This window comes from Elephas maximus, chromosome 11, assembly GCF_024166365.1.
Source record: "Elephas maximus indicus isolate mEleMax1 chromosome 11, mEleMax1 primary haplotype, whole genome shotgun sequence".
NCBI lineage: Eukaryota > Metazoa > Chordata > Mammalia > Proboscidea > Elephantidae > Elephas > Elephas maximus.
This window is the reverse complement of record NC_064829.1, coordinates 91325544-91346571: the sequence shown is the minus strand read 5'-3', so window position 1 is coordinate 91346571 and position 21028 is coordinate 91325544. Positions and strand designations below refer to the sequence as shown.

Genomic DNA, 21028 nt, shown 5'->3' with positions numbered 1-21028 from the left:
CAGAGGGCGGACTGCCTTAACGTCCGGGGATTATGTATCTTCACGATAGGAGGGGAAGATCTCGCGCATGCGCGCAGGACACTCTGGCGTCTGCTCCTCCCGGGGAAGTGAGAAATCTCGCCTCAGACTGGTCTCTACGAGGGCTCCGCTTCCGCCCTGCGCAGGCGCACAAAGCCGGGCTGGCAACCTCCGCGGCGGCCGCGCGTACCCTTCGTCCCGCTGGCTGCTTTTGTTTCGCGCAATCTCATTAGGCCTTCAGCGAGATCCGCCCTTCTTTTCCTCCGCTATCCCCACCCGTAGAGCCAGGTGCCGGGAGCCGGAACCCTGGCCCTTATCGTATTCCTTTGCGAACCCACCTCGCCGCCGTCCTCCCACTCTTCGGTTTCCGAAGCCGGAAGGAGCCGAAGCGTCAACGGAAAGAGCCGAAGCGATTTCCTGTGAGTGAGGCTTTCCCGAAGCGGTGGCGGAAGGAGCCGAAGTTCTCCGGTAGGGGAGGAGTGAGCGAGTGGAATCTCCGGAAACAGCCGAAGCTTGGAATTGAGCTGAAATTTCTGGAGGGGCCCGAAGACTAGTGTCGGGACGGTTAGGATTGTTGGAAATAGCCGATTGCTTGGAAAGGGCTGGCGGAGAAGAGCGGAGAGAATCTGTGGAAGAAGCCAACGCTTGGGGACTGAATTGTCGGAAGAAAGCCGAACCTTTAGAGGGCCTCGGCGCGGAGGAACGCGAGGACCTACGGAAACACCCGAACGTTGAGGAGCTAATCTCCGGAAAATTACGAGAATCTGCGAAGCCGACGAAACCCTCGTTTCGTGTGTTTCCGGAAAAGCCGAAGCCGCCGCTTCCCGGCCCCAGACGGAGCAAGGCCTCGGGTTGGGGGAGGGACAGCTCGAGGGCTGGCGGGCGGGCGAGGGGGCGGGACGAGGGGGGCGGAGCCTGGGCGGGGCACCGCGGGCTTGCTTAGGTAGGAGGCGGTGAAGCGCCGGCGGTGGCCGGAAGTAGCCGAAGCAAGCGGCGGAAGTAGCCGAGCGGCCGGAGCGGGCAGGCAGCAAGGCAAGGCGAGAGCTGTACAGGGCCCTACGCGGCCTCCTCAGCATGTCGGACTTCGACGAGTTCGAGCGACAGCTCAACGAGAATAAACAAGGTGAGGACGCTGGGGGCTTGGGGCGGCGGTCGGGGCGGGTTTTCGCTTTCCTCGCCTTCACCCGCCATTTTCTCTCCTTTCTTCCCCCCTCCTCTCAGTGCCGCACGGCGCCATCCCCCACTCTCCCCCCTCGTTCCGCGGCGCGCTCCTGGCCCACGTGATCCCTCCCGGCGTTCCGTTGCGCGCGCGGCGCGGGGAAGGGAGCGGCGGAGCGCGGGCCCGTGACGCATGCGCGCCGTGTCTCCTGTCCCCGGGCCCCACGAGGTCCCCGTCGGAGGTGGCGCGGGGGACCGGGGCGCGAGCTCTCTCGGTATCCTGACGCCCCCCCTCTTTTTTTCCTTTCGGAATTTAGTTTGAGTCTTGTAATGCCTGCTTTTTCTCCCGCTGTCTTGGCACTTCCGCTTCCGGTCGGGTCCATGGCCTTGTCTCCACGCCCCCTTTGTTTCCAAAATGGCGGTTGTGAGGCCCGCAACCCTGTTCCCTGTCTCACGTGGAGGAGGGCAGAGCAGCGGCGTCGCGGGCCCCATGTGCGAGAATCTCGGCGGCGTATGGCGGCAGCAAGCCTCTCTTCCTCCCCTCGTGTGCGGGTTTCTGGGAGCCGCTGTGCCGGGGTGTTGGTGTCCCCGCCGTTGGTCGTGGGGTCCCTAGGACGAACGTGCTTTATATTTGCTCCTTCGTCAAAGAAGAGGAAGAATGAAGCATTTTTTGAGTCTAAATACTTTTTTTTCGCGTGTCCCTCTTGGATTAGTCCTGACAGTCGTAACGTGGGATGTTTGTTTATTTCTTTCCGTGTTGAGACGGAGTCAAAATTCTAACTTATCCCAAACTTGGGGTACCTAGAGTCAGCTTCGTAAAGTGTTTCAACGTAGAGATGAGGAAACTGAAGTCTCGAGGGTGTAATGGGGACCTGGCCCATGAGGAGCTGGTGGAGAGGGTGGGGGGAAGGCATCTATCTCCCAGGTGCTGGTGAGAATTGGTGTTGAGGATCGATGATCGCGGTGGGTCAGAACAGCATGTGACTACGCTTACCTGCCTAGGGACTTGAAGAATGCCAGGCTCAGGAGAGTGATTAGGTTTGTATTTTTTTTTATGTTATTTTTGCGTACCTGTTTTTGTGAGTGAAGACATCGAGGCCCAGGGAAGGTGTGGGGACGTTGGTCTCTTGGTGCTTCAGACTTAAGTTGCCTAGTTGGAATTCATTTTTCGTGCTGCCATTCTTTGAAGGAGTGAATAGGAGGTTCGTACGCTCTCCTCTGACTCCAGGCTAGACTCGGATAGAGGGGTGGCTGAGTTAGGAGACAGGGCTGGGGAAGATGTAACGTTTGTTGAGTGTCTGCGGGGTGTCTCCGTATGTGTATGTCTTGATATACTGCTTGAAACCATAGGCTTTGGAGTTGATCATACTGGGGTTTTCAAATACCCATTTCGTTGTTTAGTAGCTGTGGAGTTTTAGTACATTTGTAACTTGATTTTTAATCATTTTTACACCGGCTACCGTTTTTCTGTCACTAGGTTGAAGCGCTTGGCTGCTAACCAAATAAATGATCAGCGGTTTGAACCCACCAGCCACTCTGGGACAAAAATGTGCCATTTTTCTTCTGTGAAGATTTTAAACGTTGGAAATCGTATGGGGCAGTTCTGTTTCGTCTAATAGGGTCGCTGTGAGTTGGAGTTGACTTGGTGTTAGCGATTTTATTTTTCTGCTTTGGGTTTAGAGAATTGAAAAGGAAGATAGTAATAGTTAAGCAGGAGTGTTTGCAACGTATCAGATTAAGCTTTTTGTGTGATTTTTTTTTTTTTATTAGATCGTTCTAAGAGATCTGCGAGGTGGAAGTTATTTCTTTCTCCTGAGGAGGGGAAGCTGAGGCACAGAGAACTTAAAAATTTTTCCTAGATATTTCTTGGTCAGAGGCAGAGGTAGGATTAAGTGGGGTAACATGTGAAGTGTCTGGCACATGCCCAAGAAGTGATACTGGTTATTGTGAAATCATTCTCAGGACTTCGGCTTACGAGGGAATGTCAGAGTTGGGAAGGGTAGGGGAAGGGTGCTTTCTAGATGCTGTTCTGTCAAGTTTTCACAACAGTTTGGGTGGAGTAATTGGGTAGAAGAAGAGAAAGAGTCTCGGGGTGAAGTCACTTTTGTGTGATCTTATAGGGTTGATGAGCAGAAAAGCCGACATTGGCTCTGAGCTCGGTTGGCTGCGTGTGTTGGTTCCACATCACTCTGGCCATGTAGTGGAGCTGATTGAGCTGTTCCTTAAGGCTCTCAAAGACATGCTTCTTGGATTTCCCAGGGTGTCCTCACTGGGGCCAAGAGGCCAGGCCCTCGGACCTGCCTCTTCTGCCAGCTTGGTGGAGCTGCCCACACACCAGCACTGCACAGAGCATTTTGGATAAAGGTAGCTCCTTTTCTGTTCTTGAAAGGGCTCTGCCCGCGAGTGGCTCTGTCTGGAGGTCTTTTTTTCTGTTACTAGTCTAAGTTTCTAGGTTTCAGGCATTGCCTTGTGTATTTGTCTCTCTCCAAAGAGTTAATTTTTCTTATCTGTATTTTAAATACCTAGCAGGCCGCACTGCTTCTTCTGTGAATATCTTTGTCTCTGCTCGCCTGGTTCAGAGCCTTTGAAGCAGAAAAGGTTCTGGGGGCTTCCAGCCTGCCTATTTGACTAGCGTGGAGGCCACAGGCCCAGAGCCAGGCCGAAACGCCACTCGGTGCCCAGGACCATGCCTGTGTGCTCGATGTGCTACTGGCTGGCCTCCTAATTCCTCTCTCCAATTCCAGGCTTTGATTTTTTTTGGGGATGTGGATTCTGAGGAGGTTACCTCCTGGTTAGGGCCGGCTCTGGTATGTCCTGCCTGACCAGCATCAGGGAGAGTGGCCTAGTTTGAAATTCAAGTCTCTCCATTTCTCTGTTGCTTGGCTTTATTTCCTGATTTGTGATAGGAGTCTAGGCATGTTTTCCAAAACGGTAGTGCTGCAAACAGAACCCTATAGCACAGATCCTGGTTTCAGGAAGTATTTTGATGACACTCCCTGGTTTTGTTTTTAAGGTGTGTGTGTCTTCTGAGCTTTAGTGATTCTGAAACTGAGATGCTTTTGCAAAAAAGTTGTTTTTAATCGTATCGGAAAAACGTGCGAGACGAGATGTGACAGGTGAGGCTAAAGTGCACTTTGACCTTCTCTTCTCATGACCTTTTTTTTCTCACATCTCCAGAAATTGCTACTCTTGGGAGATGCATGTTAAAACTTACTGTGTGTTTACGTGAGTTTTTTTTCTTTCCCTGTCTGGGGAGTGATTTAGAAATCTTGGCGTCTTTGAATAAAGGAGGTAGAGTCTGGTGGTGCTCCTTAGTCTTCTCCTCCCCATCTGCGCAGCGGCAGAGAGTTAGTTGGGAGCTCTTGCTGCCTCTCCCCTGGGCTCCTGGCCTTGTGGCTCCTGCACTTCTTCTCCATGCTGTGCCTTGCTTTCCCCCTGTGGGATCAAGGGTGCGGGTGGTCAGCCTCCACCTGGAAGGACCCATATACCATTCTAGAGAGTAAAGGGTCTGTTGGGAACAGAGGTTTCTGTGGTTTAAATGGCAAGGCCGGGCCCTGTTTCTGCTGCTATTCTCTTGTCCCTGTTCTCTGTTGGAGGGGGGATGTCCTCTGACAACCCACCTGTGGGAGGCAGATAGGGGTTGGGGTCCTCTGGTGGAGAGGTCTGCGCCCCTTTGTGAGCTGTGGGAAACACAGCTGCCACCCCAGTGCCTCCTGTCCTTGGCTCAGGCAGTGAGAGTACAGCCGGAGGAGGTGGGTGGTGTGGGGTTCAGTGGGTGGGCAGTGGGCCAGGCATGCTCCTCTTCTCCCTCTCCTGTGCAGATTCTGAAAGAAGAGCCTGGAGACAGGAGACTGCCTCCTGTATTATTTACCTGGCTGGGAAGGGACAGGCTTAAATTTCCCTGCTTCCCCGGGGTATCAGATCCAGCCTGGTACTGCACAGACGGGCAGCACCGTGGGTGCCAGCTGGCTGTAGAGGTCTCTCCTGAGAGGTCATTGGGTGCCTTCAGGAAAATGCCATTGGGTCTCTGAATCCCCAACGTCTAGCCCTCCCCCTCTCAGGGACACCCCTGGCGTCAGGCCCTCACCCTCCAGGGGACCAGGAGCCAGCCTCCTCTGTTTTTTCTGCCTGGGGAGCACCTTTAGATATCTCATATCCCAGATGCTTCTGGGCTGCTGTGGACTGGAAAGCCTGCTTATTTCCCTCCATCACTTGGGATGGCCTTCCAGGACATCAAGGCGTCAGTGTGGGCTTGCGGGGGGCAGGGGGCTGGGCCTCAGCACCTCCCCTCTCCCCTCCTCTCGCAGAGCGGGACAAAGAGAACCGGCACCGGAAGCGCAGCCACAGCCGTTCGAGAAGCCGGGATCGCAAGCGCAGGAGCCGGAGCCGTGATCGGCGCAACCGGGACCAGCGGAGCGCCTCCCGGGACCGGCGGCGGCGAAGGTATCAGGGCGTGGGGGGTGGCTGAGGCAGCCCTTGGCACTGGAGATGGGGGACAGGCTTCTGGGGTGCCTGTTCTTTATTCTGTGTTCAGTGGGGGATTTATCTGCTGTGATTTGTTTTCAGCTCAGTTTTCTTCTCTGTGTTTTTCTTTTAGCTTCTCTATTGGGGGTGCTCTTGGGTTGTTGGGGGTAGAAGGTTCTATGTTAGAGAGGAGCCTGGTGACAAGGAGGGATTCTGTCTCTTCTCCGTGAGGGCTGCTCTGTTTCCATCTGTTTCTGATCCCCCTTGTTTTCGGTCTGGGACTGTCTTCGGGGGGGGGGTTGGTTTCTGCCTCGATGCCCCCCGAGCATTCCTGGGGTGGGCAGTGTTTCCAGCCTGGCTTGCTTTCTAGTTGTGGGATGGTTTTCTGTTGCTCTAACGTCTCTTCCTTTCCTGGACTTCTTTCTCTGTTCTCGTTCTCTTGGGTGTGGAAGGGCAGGAGGGGTGGAATCCTTTTTTTGGCTTTGCTTCAGTCTTTCAACTAGAACATGGTTTGTCTTTGTTTTTCTTATTCTTGTCATCATTTTTTCTTTTCCAGGGTGGGAGTGTTTCGGGAGGAATGGCAGGGCTGAGGGGGGCCTGCTTGCTGCTTGCTCACCTTGGTCCTGCCCTCACCCTGGGACTCAGTGTCCTTGGGGGTTGTGGTGTGTGGGGAAGACAAGGGTCCCCAGTCACCCTTCCCCATACCTTTCCCTCCCACCCCCAGCAAACCTTTGACCAGAGGCGCTAAAGAGGAGCACGGTGGATTGATGTGAGCTTCTCTTACCTGTCCCTTCTGCCCTGATGCCCCCACTTCACCTCCTCACCCCATACTCCTCTGCCCTGCCCCATCCTGCCCAATCCCAGAACACTGGGGAGGACCTTACTACCTGGAGTCTGGCACCCCCCCCACCCCAGAGGCCCAGGCCAAGCCCTGACCCTCCCTTTCCTTGAGAGAGCTGAGCTGACCATGGTTGGGGGTGGGGCGGGAGCTGAGGAGTAACCTGGGCACACACAGGCCTGCTTTGGTCAGACTGAGGGTGCCCCACCCCGCTTTCCCCTCCCCCTCCCCAGTCGTTCTCCTCGTCATGAGAAGAAGAAGAAGGTCCGCAAATATTGGGACGTGCCACCCCCTGGCTTTGAGCACATCACCCCCATGCAGTACAAGGCCATGCAAGGTAGGCCTTTTGGGAGCAGGTCCTCTTGGCAGCAGAGGAGGCCTGACAAGGGAAGAGCCCCATGTGGGTGCTTAAGGAGGTTGAGGAATGAGACTTCAGTCTTGGGGGAGATGAGATTCAAACCTTTGATGACCCTGCTTCCACCCCATGGAAGCCCCCATTGGAGGAGAGGGTGACTGCCACAAGGGGAGATGTCGCGGCATTGGCTACTGTTGGCTGGACAAGAATCTTCCTTGCCCAGGCTGGGGCAGAGTGCCATGTTGGGGGGAATGCCGAGGGCCGTGCTTGGGAGGATGGTGGCTTTTGGGAGAAGCTGCACTCCCTGAGCTGGGTCTGGGGGAGCTTTAAGTTGAGAATGAGAGTTCTTAGGGAGTGCAGGGGTGGTCCTGAACTGGTGCCCCAGGGTGCCCAGCTATTGTTTAATGCTGTTCTACCTTTTTCAAGCTGCGGGTCAAATTCCGGCCACTGCCCTCCTCCCCACCATGACCCCTGACGGCCTGGCCGTGACCCCAACACCGGTGCCCGTGGTCGGCAGCCAGATGACCAGACAGGCCCGGCGCCTCTATGTGGGCAACATCCCCTTTGGCATCACTGAGGTACTGCCCTCCTCCTGGCCTTCCCCTCTCCCTGGCTCCCCTACCCCATCCTCCCTCCCTGGATTCCCTCCTCCCAACCTGCACGGGTCAGACTCTGCTCCTGCAAGACCCCCCGGCCCCCTCCCAGACGGACCGATGGAGTTGAGCCAGCCAGGGGCCGGGCTGGGGGTGGCCCTCTCCCTCCCTCCTCTTCCCCCTTTCCCCGTCTGCCCTCCCCCAACCTACTGCAGCTGCCCAGGGCTCAAGCACACACATAAGGTGCCCACCCACCGGAGAGAGACAGAGAGGGAGACGCAGACACAGTGCACACAGACATAGACGCACGCTGCCCTTCGTGTTTCTCTGACACGCCTCTCCTTCTCTGCCGCCTGTCCCCATCCTCTCCCACACCCTCCCGTGGTCGCTGCTCTGTGATTTTTGATCGCCCCCCGACCTCCTCCCTCCCCTTCCCCCCTCTCCTTCCCCCTCCCCTCTCCCCTACCCTTCCTATGGCACCCCCCCGAGAATCCCGAGATCAAAGAGTTGTTTCCATTTCTCTTTAAAGTGAAATATTGTGGGGCTGAGATCCCTCGTAGCAACAAAAAGTTTGCTACCATCGTCGAAGGCAAGTAAGGTCCATTCTGACTTTCTCAACCTGCACTTTGCTACATTTGATAAACCAGCCCCCGGACTCCAGGGCCAGATCCCTCCACATCACTCTTCTCTCCTCCCCTCCCGCCCCACCCTCCTCTCCCACCTCCTCGCCTGCTCTGGCCTCCTCTCTCCTGTCTGTTCCTCTCTGGGTATTCTTTTTGTCTGCCATCTCTTCATCTCTGACCCTGGTTCTCTCTCGGTTTCTGGCTGCTTGTCTCTTTTTTCTTGCTGTTTGTCTCTCTGTCTTTCTTTGTGTGTCCCCTGGATGTTTTTTTTCCTGTGTGTTTCATTTTCTCATTGTCTGTGTGTTTGATATCTGTTTTGTCTTTTCTGTTGCTAACGTCACTGTGTTTTCGTTCTTCTTTTTATAACGTTTTTCTCCTTCCCCCGGATTGTGGGGCTTCTGGCTCTCGCCTCGCCTTCTCTCGTCTCCCCCATCTGCCCCCCTCCTGTCCCCTTGCCGTCTCTGGCCGCTGTGCCCTCCTTATTTCTCATTTCCCTCTTGTTTTTGTTTCCACTATTGATCTCCTCACCCGTCCCCACCATACTCCACTTGCTCCCCTCCCTTCCCCACCCCTCTCCCCTTGCCCCCACACCCCTCTGTGTCTCCCTCTCTCACCCTTCCCCTCCTCTCTCCACCTCCCTTCCCCGCCCCTCCCTGTCTCCTCTTCCCTCTGCAGGAGGCCATGATGGACTTTTTCAACGCTCAGATGCGCCTGGGGGGGCTGACCCAGGCCCCTGGCAACCCGGTCTTGGCTGTGCAGATCAACCAGGACAAGAATTTTGCCTTTTTGGAGGTGAGCTAGGCACATTAGGGGTGCCGTGTGAGGCACCCCTTGGGTGGGCTGGGTCTTCCCAGCTGCTGTGTCCCTGACTCCAGCTCCATCACTTGCCTGTTTCCCCACGCGGTCCCTCCGTGACCCATTTTGCACTTTGTTGCCACGGTGAGCTTCGTGAGGCACAGATGGAGTCTGTTCTCCCTTTGCTCTCTGGGGGCCTACTCGGCTTCCACCGACCTTTCCAGCCCCTTCCCGGCCGCTCTACCCCAGCTTTTTACACTCCGGTCGCACTGGTCTTCCTGGGACATGCCCTGTGCCAGCCAGAGCAGGGTCAACCGCTCTGCTCTGTCTGCCCTGTTTCTCAAACTTGGAAAGGACCATGGTGGTTGTGGTGTTTGGTTTTCGGCTTTTTGTGGACTTAAACTTTGATGAGGCAGTGTCGGGGTGCTGTAGAAGTTTCTAAACGCTCACGTCCCTTTCTGTGCTTCTCGTTGTGGTCCAGCGGCAGTGGGTGGGCCATACTCTGAGCAGCCCTGCTATGGGTTTTAATTTAAATGCCACTTTATCAGAAAAGCCTTTCTGAACATCGTTATCTCTCCATTTCAGTGAGCTGCCCCTTGTTATGCTCTCTCAGCCCTTTTTCCCTTCGTAGGGCTATCATAATCCATCATTGTTGGTGGAGTGTGGACTCTTAAAGGCAAGAATTGTGGCAGCTTGGTTCTCCCTATGCCCTGTATGAGGCCTTCCATAAAGGCCCTGCTTTTTGAATATCTACCCAAGTGAAGGAAAGAGGAAACCCTGCTCTCAGAGGCCTTGCGGGGTAGAGGTGGCCTGCGTGGCCTCTGGCTGCATGCCCCTTACCATTCTACTTTCTTTTTCAGTTCCGCTCAGTGGATGAGACTACCCAGGCTATGGCCTTCGATGGCATCATTTTCCAGGGCCAATCACTGAAGATCCGCAGACCTCACGACTACCAGCCACTGCCGGGCATGTCGGAGAACCCCTCTGTTTATGTGCCTGGTGAGTGGGGACGTGCACACAGGCCCCTGTGTCTCTCGGTGCTGTCTCTGTGGCCCACCCTTCCCGTCTGTAGCCTGGTTGAAGCTCCCTAGAAAGCAGTGCTTCCGAAGAGCTTTGTGAGTTGGGGGTTTTTCCCCCTTTGCAGACGTGATGCCTGGGGCTGAGTGGCAGGGCCAGGACTAGGCTGGAGGAGTTGCAGGAGGTAAGGTGGCTGGCATTCAAGGTCTTGAACCTGGTCTGTGGCTTTCTGGTTCTGGTACCTTGGACATTGATGTGATCTTTCTGGGCCTCAGTCTCCTCAGAAGTGAGGGAGGTCAGTGCATTACTATGAGAGCACACATGAGTGTGAGGATGTGTGTGTGTGCGTGAACACGTGTGCGAGTGGGCATGTGTGTGGGCATGTGTGTGTGTGTGCAAGCGTGGAGTCAGCAGAGCTCCTGACTTGGGATCTGGCGTGTGGATAGTCATGTGTTTGCCTTCCTGCGTTTCTCTAGAATCCTGTTCTCTGGGCCCATTCCCCACAGGCCTGATGGGTGGATCGTACAATCGATGGGTTGGTGCACAGTTTTCCTGAAAGGCCAGGTAGCACTTATTTTTAGCTTTATGGTCTTTGTCAGGACCGTTCTGTTTTGCCATCGTATCATGAAAACAGTAACAGACGATAGTCAACGTGTGGGCCTGGCTTTGTGCTGCTAGTATAGCCTTTAAGGGTACCGATCTTTGAACATCATTTAATTCCCACATGCCATGAGATAACTTTTTTTTTTACAGGTGTTACAACAGTCCTCAGGTGGCCATAGCACAGCACATGTGGCCCCGGGCTCCAGGCAGAGGCCGGGTGAGCACTACTGTGCTCTGGGTGCTGGGGTGGAGCCAGCCAGGCACCTTGGAGCTTGGGGAACATGTGGTTTTGCTGGTTGAAGCTTATCCCTGAAGGATCCTTTAGAGATGGAGTCAGCTCTTCATAAGGTTCAAGACATCGATACCTAGAGAGGGAAACACCTTGATGCTCATTTCAGGACTCAGGGCTTGGTTCCCTGACTTTCTTCGTTGTAATGCTTTGGAAATTTAGTGTATGTTTGAAAAAAATTGAGGTATAGTGTGTGTTGACATGCTGTAATTCAATCGTACAGTTTCAACCATTTCCCAGACCTAGCTACAGAATATTTTCCTCGTGCTGCTGTTTGTTTTAAGCAGTTTGTAATATATGACTGACTTAACCAGTTGCGTGCTTATTCTATTTAGGTACCGTTTTCTGTGCCCTGTATGGATTATTTTTTAATCTTTGTAGCAGTTCTGCAGTACAAGGGTCAGCCAGTTTCCACCCAGGGACCAAATCCTGGCCAACTGCCTGCTTTTGTAAATGAAGTGTTGTTGGCGTATGGTCACGCCCATTTGTCACAGCCTGCTTTCACGCCATAGTGGCGAAGTTGAGTAGTTGCAATAGAGACTGTAGCCGAAAATATGTAGCATCTGACCGTTTGCAGAAAAAGTTAGCTGGTTCCTGCTGTAGTAAATACTGTTGTACCTCTCTCGGAGTGGAGGAAACTCAGGTGTAGAGCAATAAGTAACTTGTTCAAGGTCACGACGTTAAGAGTTGGCATCCACTGTCCTGAGCTCGTAGTTTGGCCCCAGAGCCCACTCAAACACTACTACCACTGCCTCCTGCACGCCTACCTTTCTCCTGGTGGGAATGGAGCCTGGTAGATTCTTTTGACCATCTTCCCTTCATCGCAGGCCCTTTTCCGGAGAGGTCCCTTGCTTCGATTAAGTGGTAGAGAAGTCATTCGTTTCTCTTCTCTCTCCGGGATCTTCTTGTACAAAGAGGCCTGGTGTCCAGTGTGGCCTTGACTGTGTTGATGAATTCGGTTCTGGGGGTTGGGGCTTACAGGATGCATGATTCTGGCTGGAGGTTAAGCATTTATGTACCAGTAGTAAAACTGGTGTTTTGGTCTCCCCACCAAGCCCCCCGCCCCGCAAAAAAAAGGTATTTGATAAAATTCAGCAGACACTGTTGATTGAAAAAAGAAAAAAAAAAAGGCCAATTCGGGAAACTGGAAGGAAGATGTTTTACGTTGATAGAAGCACACTGACCTGTAACTAAACAAGTATCGTACAAAGGGATGAGGTATGAAATGCATTCTCCCTGAAGCTGGGAACAAGATGAGGCTGCCACAGTCAAGCCTGGCTGTTCAGTGTTGCTATAGGCTCCCAGTAGGTACTTCTGAAACAAGAAATACAGAAAGGAGATGGAGCCAAGGAGCAGGAAGAACCAGAGCTGTGTTTTTGGGCAAGAGGGCGCTGTTGTTGGTGCTATCAAGTCAATTTTAATACCAACCATATATAACAGTAGAATTTAACCGTAGATTTTTTTTTTTTATTTTTTAATAACATGTTTTTGGTGAAGGTTTACACACTGCTTTAGGCTCTCATTCAGCTATTTCTACTCAAGTTGTTTGTTGATATTGGTTGTACTCTTCACAGTCCTGGAATAGATTCGTTATTTCCATTCTGGTTTACTCTGTAATGTTCTCTTTTTTGTTTTCAAGTAATTGTTGACCGTTTGGTCTCAAAGATCATTTTTTAAAAAGAGTGTGGTAGCTAATGTTGATACTCATTATTGTTCGAACCAGTTTGTTAGTTAGCTACCCATAGGGTTTTCTAAGCTGTAATTTTTACCCGAGCAGATGGCCATACCAGATCTTTCTCCCTCAGAGCTGCTGCGGGGTTCGAACCACTGACTTTTCAGTTAGCAGCCAAGCTTTTAACAATTCAGTCATCAGGGCTCCTTTAAGAGGGCACTTTCTCTGAATCAATCTCCAAGTTTACTTTCGCCTTAGGCGCCTGCCCCATGCCAGGCACACTACTCGAGTTCTGGGGCAGGACTGGTTTTGTGGTACCAGGGCTGGGGTTAGGGGCTAGGGACATGGTGGCACATGGGGCAGTCCTGGCCTTGCTGCCTAGTGAGGTGGCACCTTGGGGGCACAAGAAAAGCCTGCTAGGGTGCTGGGTACTTGCGGGGAGGAGGGCACTTCAGAGGGATCGGTCCTGCAAAATGCACCAGGGAAGACTTGTTAAGAGGACAGATGTGTGAAGCAGTGACCTGGTGGGTGGGGAGCTGTCTGCTGTGTCAGGCAGTGAGGTGGTCCAGGTTTGACGCCAGACCACAGGGTCAAACTGCCCTGTGAGGGGGTGGCATCTCCCCATTCTGCCATTAAGGAAGAAGCTTTGGGACGGTTAGGAGGAGAGCCCTACCCTCTCTGGCTCCAGAGTCCATCTGTGCACCCAGGGTGCTACATGGTCAGGCAGTGACTTGTGCTGTCGGGGACTGGGCTCTCCACAGTGGGCTATAAGCAGGGCTCAACCCTCCTCCTTGATTACCAAGGAACCTGAGCCTGAGAGAGGAGGTTCTGTTAAAACTGTTAGCAGTGTAACAGTGGCCACCATTTCTGATCTCCTGTCCCTTAGCTCTTGTTGAGGGCAGTTTGCCTGTCCTGAGGCCCTGGGTTAGTGGGTGCTTGACCTGAACCATTGCCCTTTGAAGCCCTCACTGTGGACGCTAGCATCTCCTCCTCTGCAGATGAGACCAGGCCCAGGGGATCCTTAAAGCATCAGGCCAGTCCTTGAACCCAGGCTCTATCATGCGCTCTTGACCACCTTGCTGCCCCACTGAAGGTGCAGCCCAGTGCTCAGGAATAAGGATTTGCCCCTCAGCTCTGCCCTCGTGTACTCAGGGCTCAGGCATGGCAGAGGTCGAGTCTCTGAGCCTCAGGCCAGCTGGACAGGGATAGTCCCCATGGCAACCCTTAGCCTGTCAGAGCCGTCTGTGTAGCCATGGTGCTTTCAGTGTGGGCCCTGGAAGCCCCTTACTTTGTAACCTCACATAGTCCTTAATCTCCATGTTTCAGTTTACTGATTTTCATGTTGTTGGTAGAGGCTTTGAAAGACTGAATTAACACATAGAGTTTGACATGTTTTCTGGCCTGCAGTCTATGCTTGGCGTGAGCCCCCTGTCCTGTTAGGCATCTGCTGGATAACTCTCTCAAGTCTGGCCTCTCCTGTGGTTTGGAAATTCTCACAGCCCACACTGATGTGGCTCGGCTTGGGCTGTTGGTGCCAGCTGGGGTGCTCAGAAGGGGCCATGTCAGTGTGGCCTGGAGGAGCTGGTAGTGGGAGGGGGTGCACTGGGGCTAATTGAGCTGGGGAGGGGGGCAGGAGGAGGGATTCTTTTCTCCCCTATTGTGGGTGCAGTGCTCAGTTCTGAAGCATCTCCCATTATCCTACTGTACGTGTTCCTCTCTGAGGCTCAGGACAGGTGGGATGGGGGCCACCCCTCTGTGCAGCTGTGGTGGCAGAGGCAGGGCAGTCTGTAGGTAGCGGGATGCACGGCCAGATGGATGGGGGTCCGTTGGAACCCAAGGGTGGTACAGACTGTGTGCGGGCTTGCATATGTCACACCTGGCTGGATATTTCCCAGAGTTAAGCACATTTGGTGATGCCTGTGGGGCAGTGGGTTATGCAACCTGGTGGGTGGATGTGCATGTGTATGAGAGAGGGAGGGTGAAAGAGAGGGGCTGGAGTGCAGTGAGTGCTGGGTTTGGGCCAGCATGTGGGTGGTCGCACCCTCTCTTATTCAGCATTGTGTGGCCGGTGGTGCCAGTCACTTCTGGGCTTTGGGTGTGGAGTGGTGAGCGAGATGGCGAGTCCTGGGTGTTGGAGGCCTGCTTTCTATGCAGGGAGAGCGCCAACAGTGAGCACAGACCACCAAAGTCATTGAAGCAGTCACCACCTGTGATGACACAGCTCACATGAGGGTGCTGTTTGAGCCTCTTGAGCAGTGCCTGGCTCCTCTTCAGGAGAGCTCTGTGAGGGATGGTTCTCTGGTGTCACAGATGACAGAGCCCTGAGAATACCTCCTTGGGGCTTTCTTCATCATTGGTACAGTACCATGAAGAAAAAGGGCTGAGAGATTTAGCAAGAAGGCTTAATTTCAATTGGGAGTCATCAGGAAAGGGCTCTAAGGGCTGAGGCCTGAAGGATGAAGAAGGGCGTATGTGTCCTTGTGATCCCTTGCCAGTAGGATGAGAAAAAAGCAGGTCCAGAGCCAGAGTGACCTGCCAAGGTCACCCAGCGACTTGGCAAGTGGCAGGCTTGGGGTGTTACCTTGGGATTCTGTGACCTTGGGGTTGGACCTGTTTCTGCCAGGCTGCCTCATATGGGCCACCAGGTGCTCTGAGGGGTGCTACTGATCTGAGGTTTCTGGGCAGTGCCTCTTCTGCCACTGAGAGAGGGTCTGTGTGTCACCTGCTAACATTTCAGGGGTGGTTTGTCATGTGATGTTTCCCAGGCTCCTGGTTAGACTTCAGGTTATGGATAGACACTTGTTCCACCCCATGGTAGGTGTGATTGGTTGGTGCTGGATTGCCAGGGTCCTTGACGGCTTTTTGTATGTGGAGAGGGCAGGGTCTCCTCCTGTGGACTCCCCCCAAGTGTGTGGGTGTTGACCTTGTGCTGGGAATTGAGTCCATCCCTTCTCTCCCCTTAGGAGTTGTGTCCACTGTAGTCCCTGACTCTGCTCACAAGCTCTTCATTGGGGGCTTACCCAACTACCTGAATGATGACCAGGTGAGCCTCTCTTCTCCTTTCTGTTCCCCTGCTCCGCCCTTGCCCTTGCCCTGACGGCCATTGTGTCTGCATTCTGCTGTAGGTGAAGGAGCTGTTGACCTCATTTGGGCCTCTGAAGGCCTTCAACCTGGTCAAGGACAGCGCCACAGGGCTCTCTAAGGGCTACGCCTTCTGTGAGTACGTGGACATCAACGTCACAGACCAGGTGAGTCCTGGGTCCCTGCCCTATGCTGCCGTTCAAACTGAGCTCCTCTTTCATGGGAACGGTGGGGGAGGCCACCTGGAGGTGGGGCCTTGGGGTTGGGGAAGCTGCTGAGTGAGCAAAGGCTCAGCGGAGGCACGACCACTCATGTGATGGCTTAAACCCAGGCCTCATGTGCTGCTTCCCCTGACTCTGGCTCTGGCTCTTTCCAAGCTCTTAAATCCCTGTGCCTGCCCTCTTGCCCACCAGTGCCCTGCGTTCTGGGGTATTGGGGCTTGTTGGGGGGAAGTACTGGGACCAGCCCCTGACCACCCCGCTCCCGTGGCTCACCCCCCTCCACACAGGCCATTGCAGGGCTGAACGGGATGCAGCTGGGGGACAAGAAACTGCTCGTCCAGCGGGCGAGTGTGGGTGCCAAGAATGCCACGCTGGTGAGCCTCCCGGCACGTCATCTTCCATTGGCTAGAGGGACCCCCGGGGCGAGCCGGGCCAGAGGGATGCAGTGTGGGAGGTGGGGTGCAGGCTGTCCCTGTGGTGTGGGCGGTCCACCCGCATGGGTGTCTGCGAGGGTGCAGGGTGAGCGGAGGGAGAGCTGGTCCGGGCCTTTAGAGAGGGAGGCCGGGGCGGGGGGTGTGGTGGGCCCCCTGTGACATCTGTCTCCCCCCACAGAGCACGATCAACCAGACGCCGGTAACCCTGCAAGTGCCGGGGCTCATGAGCTCCCAGGTGCAGATGGGCGGCCACCCGACTGAGGTGCTGTGTCTCATGAACATGGTGCTGCCCGAGGAGCTGTTGGATGATGAGGAGTATGAGGAGATTGTGGAGGATGTGCGTGACGAGTGCAGCAAGTATGGGCTTGTCAAGTCCATTGAGATTCCTCGGCCCGTGGACGGCGTTGAGGTGCCCGGCTGTGGAAAGGTCAGGGCAGCCAGGGGCTTGGCATGCATGTCCTTGTGTGTGCCTGTTGCTCCGTGTGTGCGTGTCCTCATGGGTCTACCTGTGTGTGTCCCCTAGTGTGTGTGTGTGTTCCCATATGTGTATCTGTACCTCACGAGCACGTGTTCCTCTGTGTACCCGTCCCTGTGCCCATGTGTGTGTCCTCATGTGTGCCTTCGTTTGGGCATGCATCTCCCCACATGTGTGTCTCACACACACACCCCCCACCACCATCACTACTGAGTGCCCCCTCTGGGCATGGCTCCAGGGAGATTCTGGGGAGCTGAGAGGTGTGTGGCCCACTGGGGCCCCCTTGGTGGATAGCCATGTTAGCAGGCAGTTGGGCATACAGCGTTGTGGCCATGAACCTTGGACTCTGTATAGAGGTCACCTTGGTGCAGAACCTGGCTCTGCTGCTGCTGCTTTACGTCATCTTGTGTAGGTGACACTTCTCTGAACCTTGGGTGCTTTGTGAAGTTTTAGAAGCTGCAAACTCACTGGTGTCCACTCTGTGCTCGTTGCCCTGCCTGAGCTGTGCATATTGCATATGTGACTGTTCTCACAGCAGTGCTCCCTGATCTGTCTGGGGTTGCAGCCAGTCCCTGCTACAGGAGGAGGTGTGGGTACAGAGAGGTCACAGGCCACACAGGCATGGGTGGAGCCCCCGGAGTCCCATTGTCCCGGCTCTGTGCACTCATGGAGGAGGAAGATAGTAGCCTCTTTCGGCTGCTTTCTTGCCCCCTTCTCACTGGGTGTGGTATAAATGGCCGGAGTCCTGGAGGGTTCTTGTCAGGGCTGCTCCAGGTTGTGGTCTGGTGTCTAGAATGGAGCCTGGCTCAAAGTAGGGGCTGAGCGAGCACTGGTGGGAAGCAGGAAAGGAAGAACCCCAGGCTCTGGCATTGCCAACCTGTTTTGTTTAAATATAATTTGTGTTGTTGAGAATATGTATAGCAGAACATATACCAGTTTAACAATTTTTACATGTACAGTTCAGTGGTGTTGATTACATTCTTGTGCAGCATTCTCACCCTCTTCTGAGTTCCCCCATTAATGTGAACTCACTGCCCCCTAAGTTTCCTATCTTTCAAGTTGTCAATTTGATCCCATGTAGATTTTTAAAATTTTAGCCTTTTCTTCTTGTCTTCATTGGTACTGCATTTCCTGTTACTATTTTAAATTAATTCTGTTGTTGAGAATATACATGGCAAAACATACACCAATTCAACTGTTCCTACACTTAAAGTTCAGTGATTACATTCTTTGGGTTGTGCAACCATTCTCACCCATGTTAATGGGAGAGTTGTTCCTCTCCCATTAACATAAATTCACTGTCCCCTAAGGTTCCTATCTAATCTTTTGAGTTGCAGTTGCCACTTTGATCAGATACAGATGGTTAAAGATACAGATAGTTGTTAAAAGAGCATAATTCTCAAGGCAGACTTTTTTTTTTTTTAACTAGTTAAGCTAAATTGTTGTTTGGTTTTAAGATGATTTTAGGTTTAAGGTTGATAGTTTGCCTCAGGGCAGTAGTTTTCAGGGATTCATCCACCCTCCGTTGCACCAGAAAATCTGTAGTCCCTGAGAATTTGACATTCTGTTCTGCATTTTCACCTTTCTGATTAGGATTCTTTTATGGAATCTTTGGTCAAAATGTTCACTGATAGTAGCCCAGAACTCTGCAGCACTTCTGAGAAGTCACTGAATTGTAACTGGCAAGGGAGGCAGTTGTTCATGGAAGCAAGTAGCTACACATTGCATTTATGCCTCCTATTCCTGACTTTTCTTTTTACCTCTTTTGCTCCAAGAGAATAGAGACCAGTTGTGCCTTGGATGGTTGCTGGCAAGCTTTTAAGACCCCGGGCATTATGCAGTGAGCTAGGAGGCAGAAAATAACATTTATAGGGCAAATAACTGGGATGTCTCATGAAACCATGACCCTAAACCACTAAACCCAGGAACCAAATTCCTTGAGGTGGTTCGTTGAATATATAAGCAGCTTCAGCAGCCAATTTTTGTCTTTTCTCTTGTCATTGTAAATATATCACAATTTCGCCAGCTCAACTTCTTACAGTTATGTAACTTGACAAAAACTACATTAATTGGCTTCGTAATTATCCCTTCCCTTAATCAGTGTGCTTTTTCCATCTCTCTAAACTGCAACTCATTTCTACATAAGCAGTAACTACATCTTGCCCCCTGCTGTTTTGAAACTTTATTGTGGACCTTTTCAAACATGCATAAAAGTAGAGAGAAAATATGACAGTATTGTACCTACCGTTACTTGAAATACTTCAGTAGGTTAATTTCTCAACTAGTGACATTTCAGGTGGGCTCATTCTCTGTGGTGGGAACATGCTGCACATTTCAGGATGGTGAACAGTGGCCCTGGCCTCTGCACAGTAGAAGCCAATAGCACCCCTGCCCCCAGTTGTAACTGCCTAGTGTCCCATCCTGGGGGACAATATTAGCCCAGGCTGAGAAACACTGCTTATTTTAATGAAACCATGACACCATTTATTTGAACAACATTAACATGGATTCCTTAGTATTTAGTCATTCCATGTTCATGTCCCTGTCTAATGTGTTTTTACAGCTAATTTGTTTCTGCAGAGATCCAAACAAGGGCCTCACCTTATACTTGGTTACAGTTTCTCCTAATTTCTACCAGTTCTACCCGCCGCCCCCCTTTTTTTTTTGGTCAAGCAGTTTTATTTGTTGAGGAAACGGGGTCATTTGTCCTATCCATCCCATTGCCATCGAGTCAGTTCTGACTCATAGCGACCCTATAGGAGAGAGTAGAACTGTCCCATAGGGATTCCGAGGAGCGCCTGGTGGTGGATCTGAACTGCTGACTTTTTGGTTAGCAGCCGTAGCTCTTAACCATTATGCCTTCAGGGTTTCCATTTGTCCTACAGAACGTTCCATGTTTTGGATTAAGCCCATTGTATCGTATCCCTCCGCCTGCCCCTCCAGTTTCCTGTAAACTGGTGTTAGAAGCGTTAGTAGATCAGGCAGTTTAGTTTTTTAACGTGGCTTTCTCTTCTGTCTTAGCTCTCCTTCCACTCTGGCTCTGAAGGTTATTGTTCCTAATTTCTGAGCGTCCCTTCCTCTATCTGTTGTCTGAGGGAGAACCTGGCCCTGGGAGTCACTTGGGGAGTGCCTCCCAGTGTCTATGCAGAGTAGACCTCAGCGCTGTTGCTCTCGGCCTCTGGGAGCTGGTGTGTCCCTTGTGTGGCTGTTCTCTCACTGATGCCTCTGCTGTGCAGTCTCTTGTTCCTGGGGGCTCTGAAGGAACTTGGAGTAAACGCCCCACACCTGCACCAAGGCCGCCTCTGTGCAGGCCCTTCTTCCTGCTGAGCCCTCTGTCCTGAGTGCTGGGTTTGTGTTCTTGTGGGTTGCTAGGAGTGTGCCCACCTGTTCTTCTGTCTGGCCTTCATACCTGCCTGTTGTTTCCACAGATCTTTGTGGAGTTCACCTCCGTGTTTGACTGCCAGAAAGCCATGCAGGGCCTGACGGGCCGCAAGTTCGCCAACAGAGTGGTTGTCACAAAATACTGTGACCCCGACTCTTACCACCGCCGGGACTTCTGGTAGAGGCGGCCGGGGGAAGGCAGGGCCAGGGCTGGCAGGGGGGCTTCCTCCCTTCCCGCCCCCCTCTTTTCCCCCTCTGAAGACGATGGGCAGAGGAGTGACAGCCGAGTGACAGCCGGCAGCAACTGGAATGGCAGCGATTGGGGTGGGGTGGGGGCGGGGGGATGGGGAAGTGTACACATGCGCCCAGCGCCCACAGACACACGCGCCCGAAGACACAGAGGGCAGGATTGGGATGGGGATGGGTGCACACAGGGCGGGTTAGGACCCCCACGCCCCTCCCCACAAAGCCTCTCTTCCTCCCTTGTACCTTCCCCTCCTCTTCCCCTTGGTAGGAACATAGCGTGTTTATATTTTATGGCCAAACTTTTGAATTTTGTTGTCCGGCCCCCAGTGTCCAGCCCCTTTCCAGGACCACAGTTCCTGCCCTCTTGGCCTCTGGCCCTTTCTGGTCGCTCCCTGGTTTCTTATGTAGTTGATTCTCTCCTCTTTAGTCTTAGCCAGACCTGTTCCCAACCCTGTGGCCCCTATCCCCCTCCTACTCTCTGTGGCAGTTTCATATTTGCTAAGACGAATTTGCTCATTAAACATTTTGTTGTATTTTACTTATGGAGCTGCTCTGTGTCTGGTCTGTCTAACCCTTTTCAGGGGGGTTCCTCTTGGCAAACTGGGGTGCTTGCCGGGGATTCCTGCGGGGGACGGGAGCAAGCTGTCCCTGACCCATGATCCCTAGCCCGTACCTGTCTGTAAAGCGTCGGGTATAGAGCGTGTCTCAGAGAGCAGTGAGCATGCAAGCGTGCCGCGGACTGGCCTTGGGGCCCCGCGGGGCAGC

At 53.2% G+C, this 21028-nt stretch overlaps 1 protein-coding gene across 2 annotated transcripts; it reads left to right on the top strand.

Moving 5' to 3' along the window:
* The first annotated feature begins 933 nt into the window (after window positions 1–933).
* Window positions 934–20801, top strand: U2AF2 (U2 small nuclear RNA auxiliary factor 2). 2 transcript variants are annotated; one of them, XM_049900839.1, is made up of 12 exons: window positions 934–1141; window positions 5484–5619; window positions 6365–6409; window positions 6712–6815; window positions 7260–7411; window positions 8725–8841; window positions 9705–9843; window positions 15389–15468; window positions 15551–15673; window positions 16015–16101; window positions 16340–16588; window positions 20065–20801. In XM_049900839.1, the coding sequence occupies exons 1-12, from the start codon at window positions 1093–1095 to the stop codon at window positions 20197–20199; spliced, it is 1416 nt and encodes a 471-aa protein (XP_049756796.1). In that variant the 5' UTR covers window positions 934–1092; the 3' UTR covers window positions 20200–20801. The 2 variants fall into 2 exon arrangements, with proteins under 2 accessions (XP_049756796.1, XP_049756795.1); XM_049900838.1 differs by having other exon boundaries at window positions 16015–16113.
* Window positions 20802–21028: the final 227 nt, after the last annotated feature.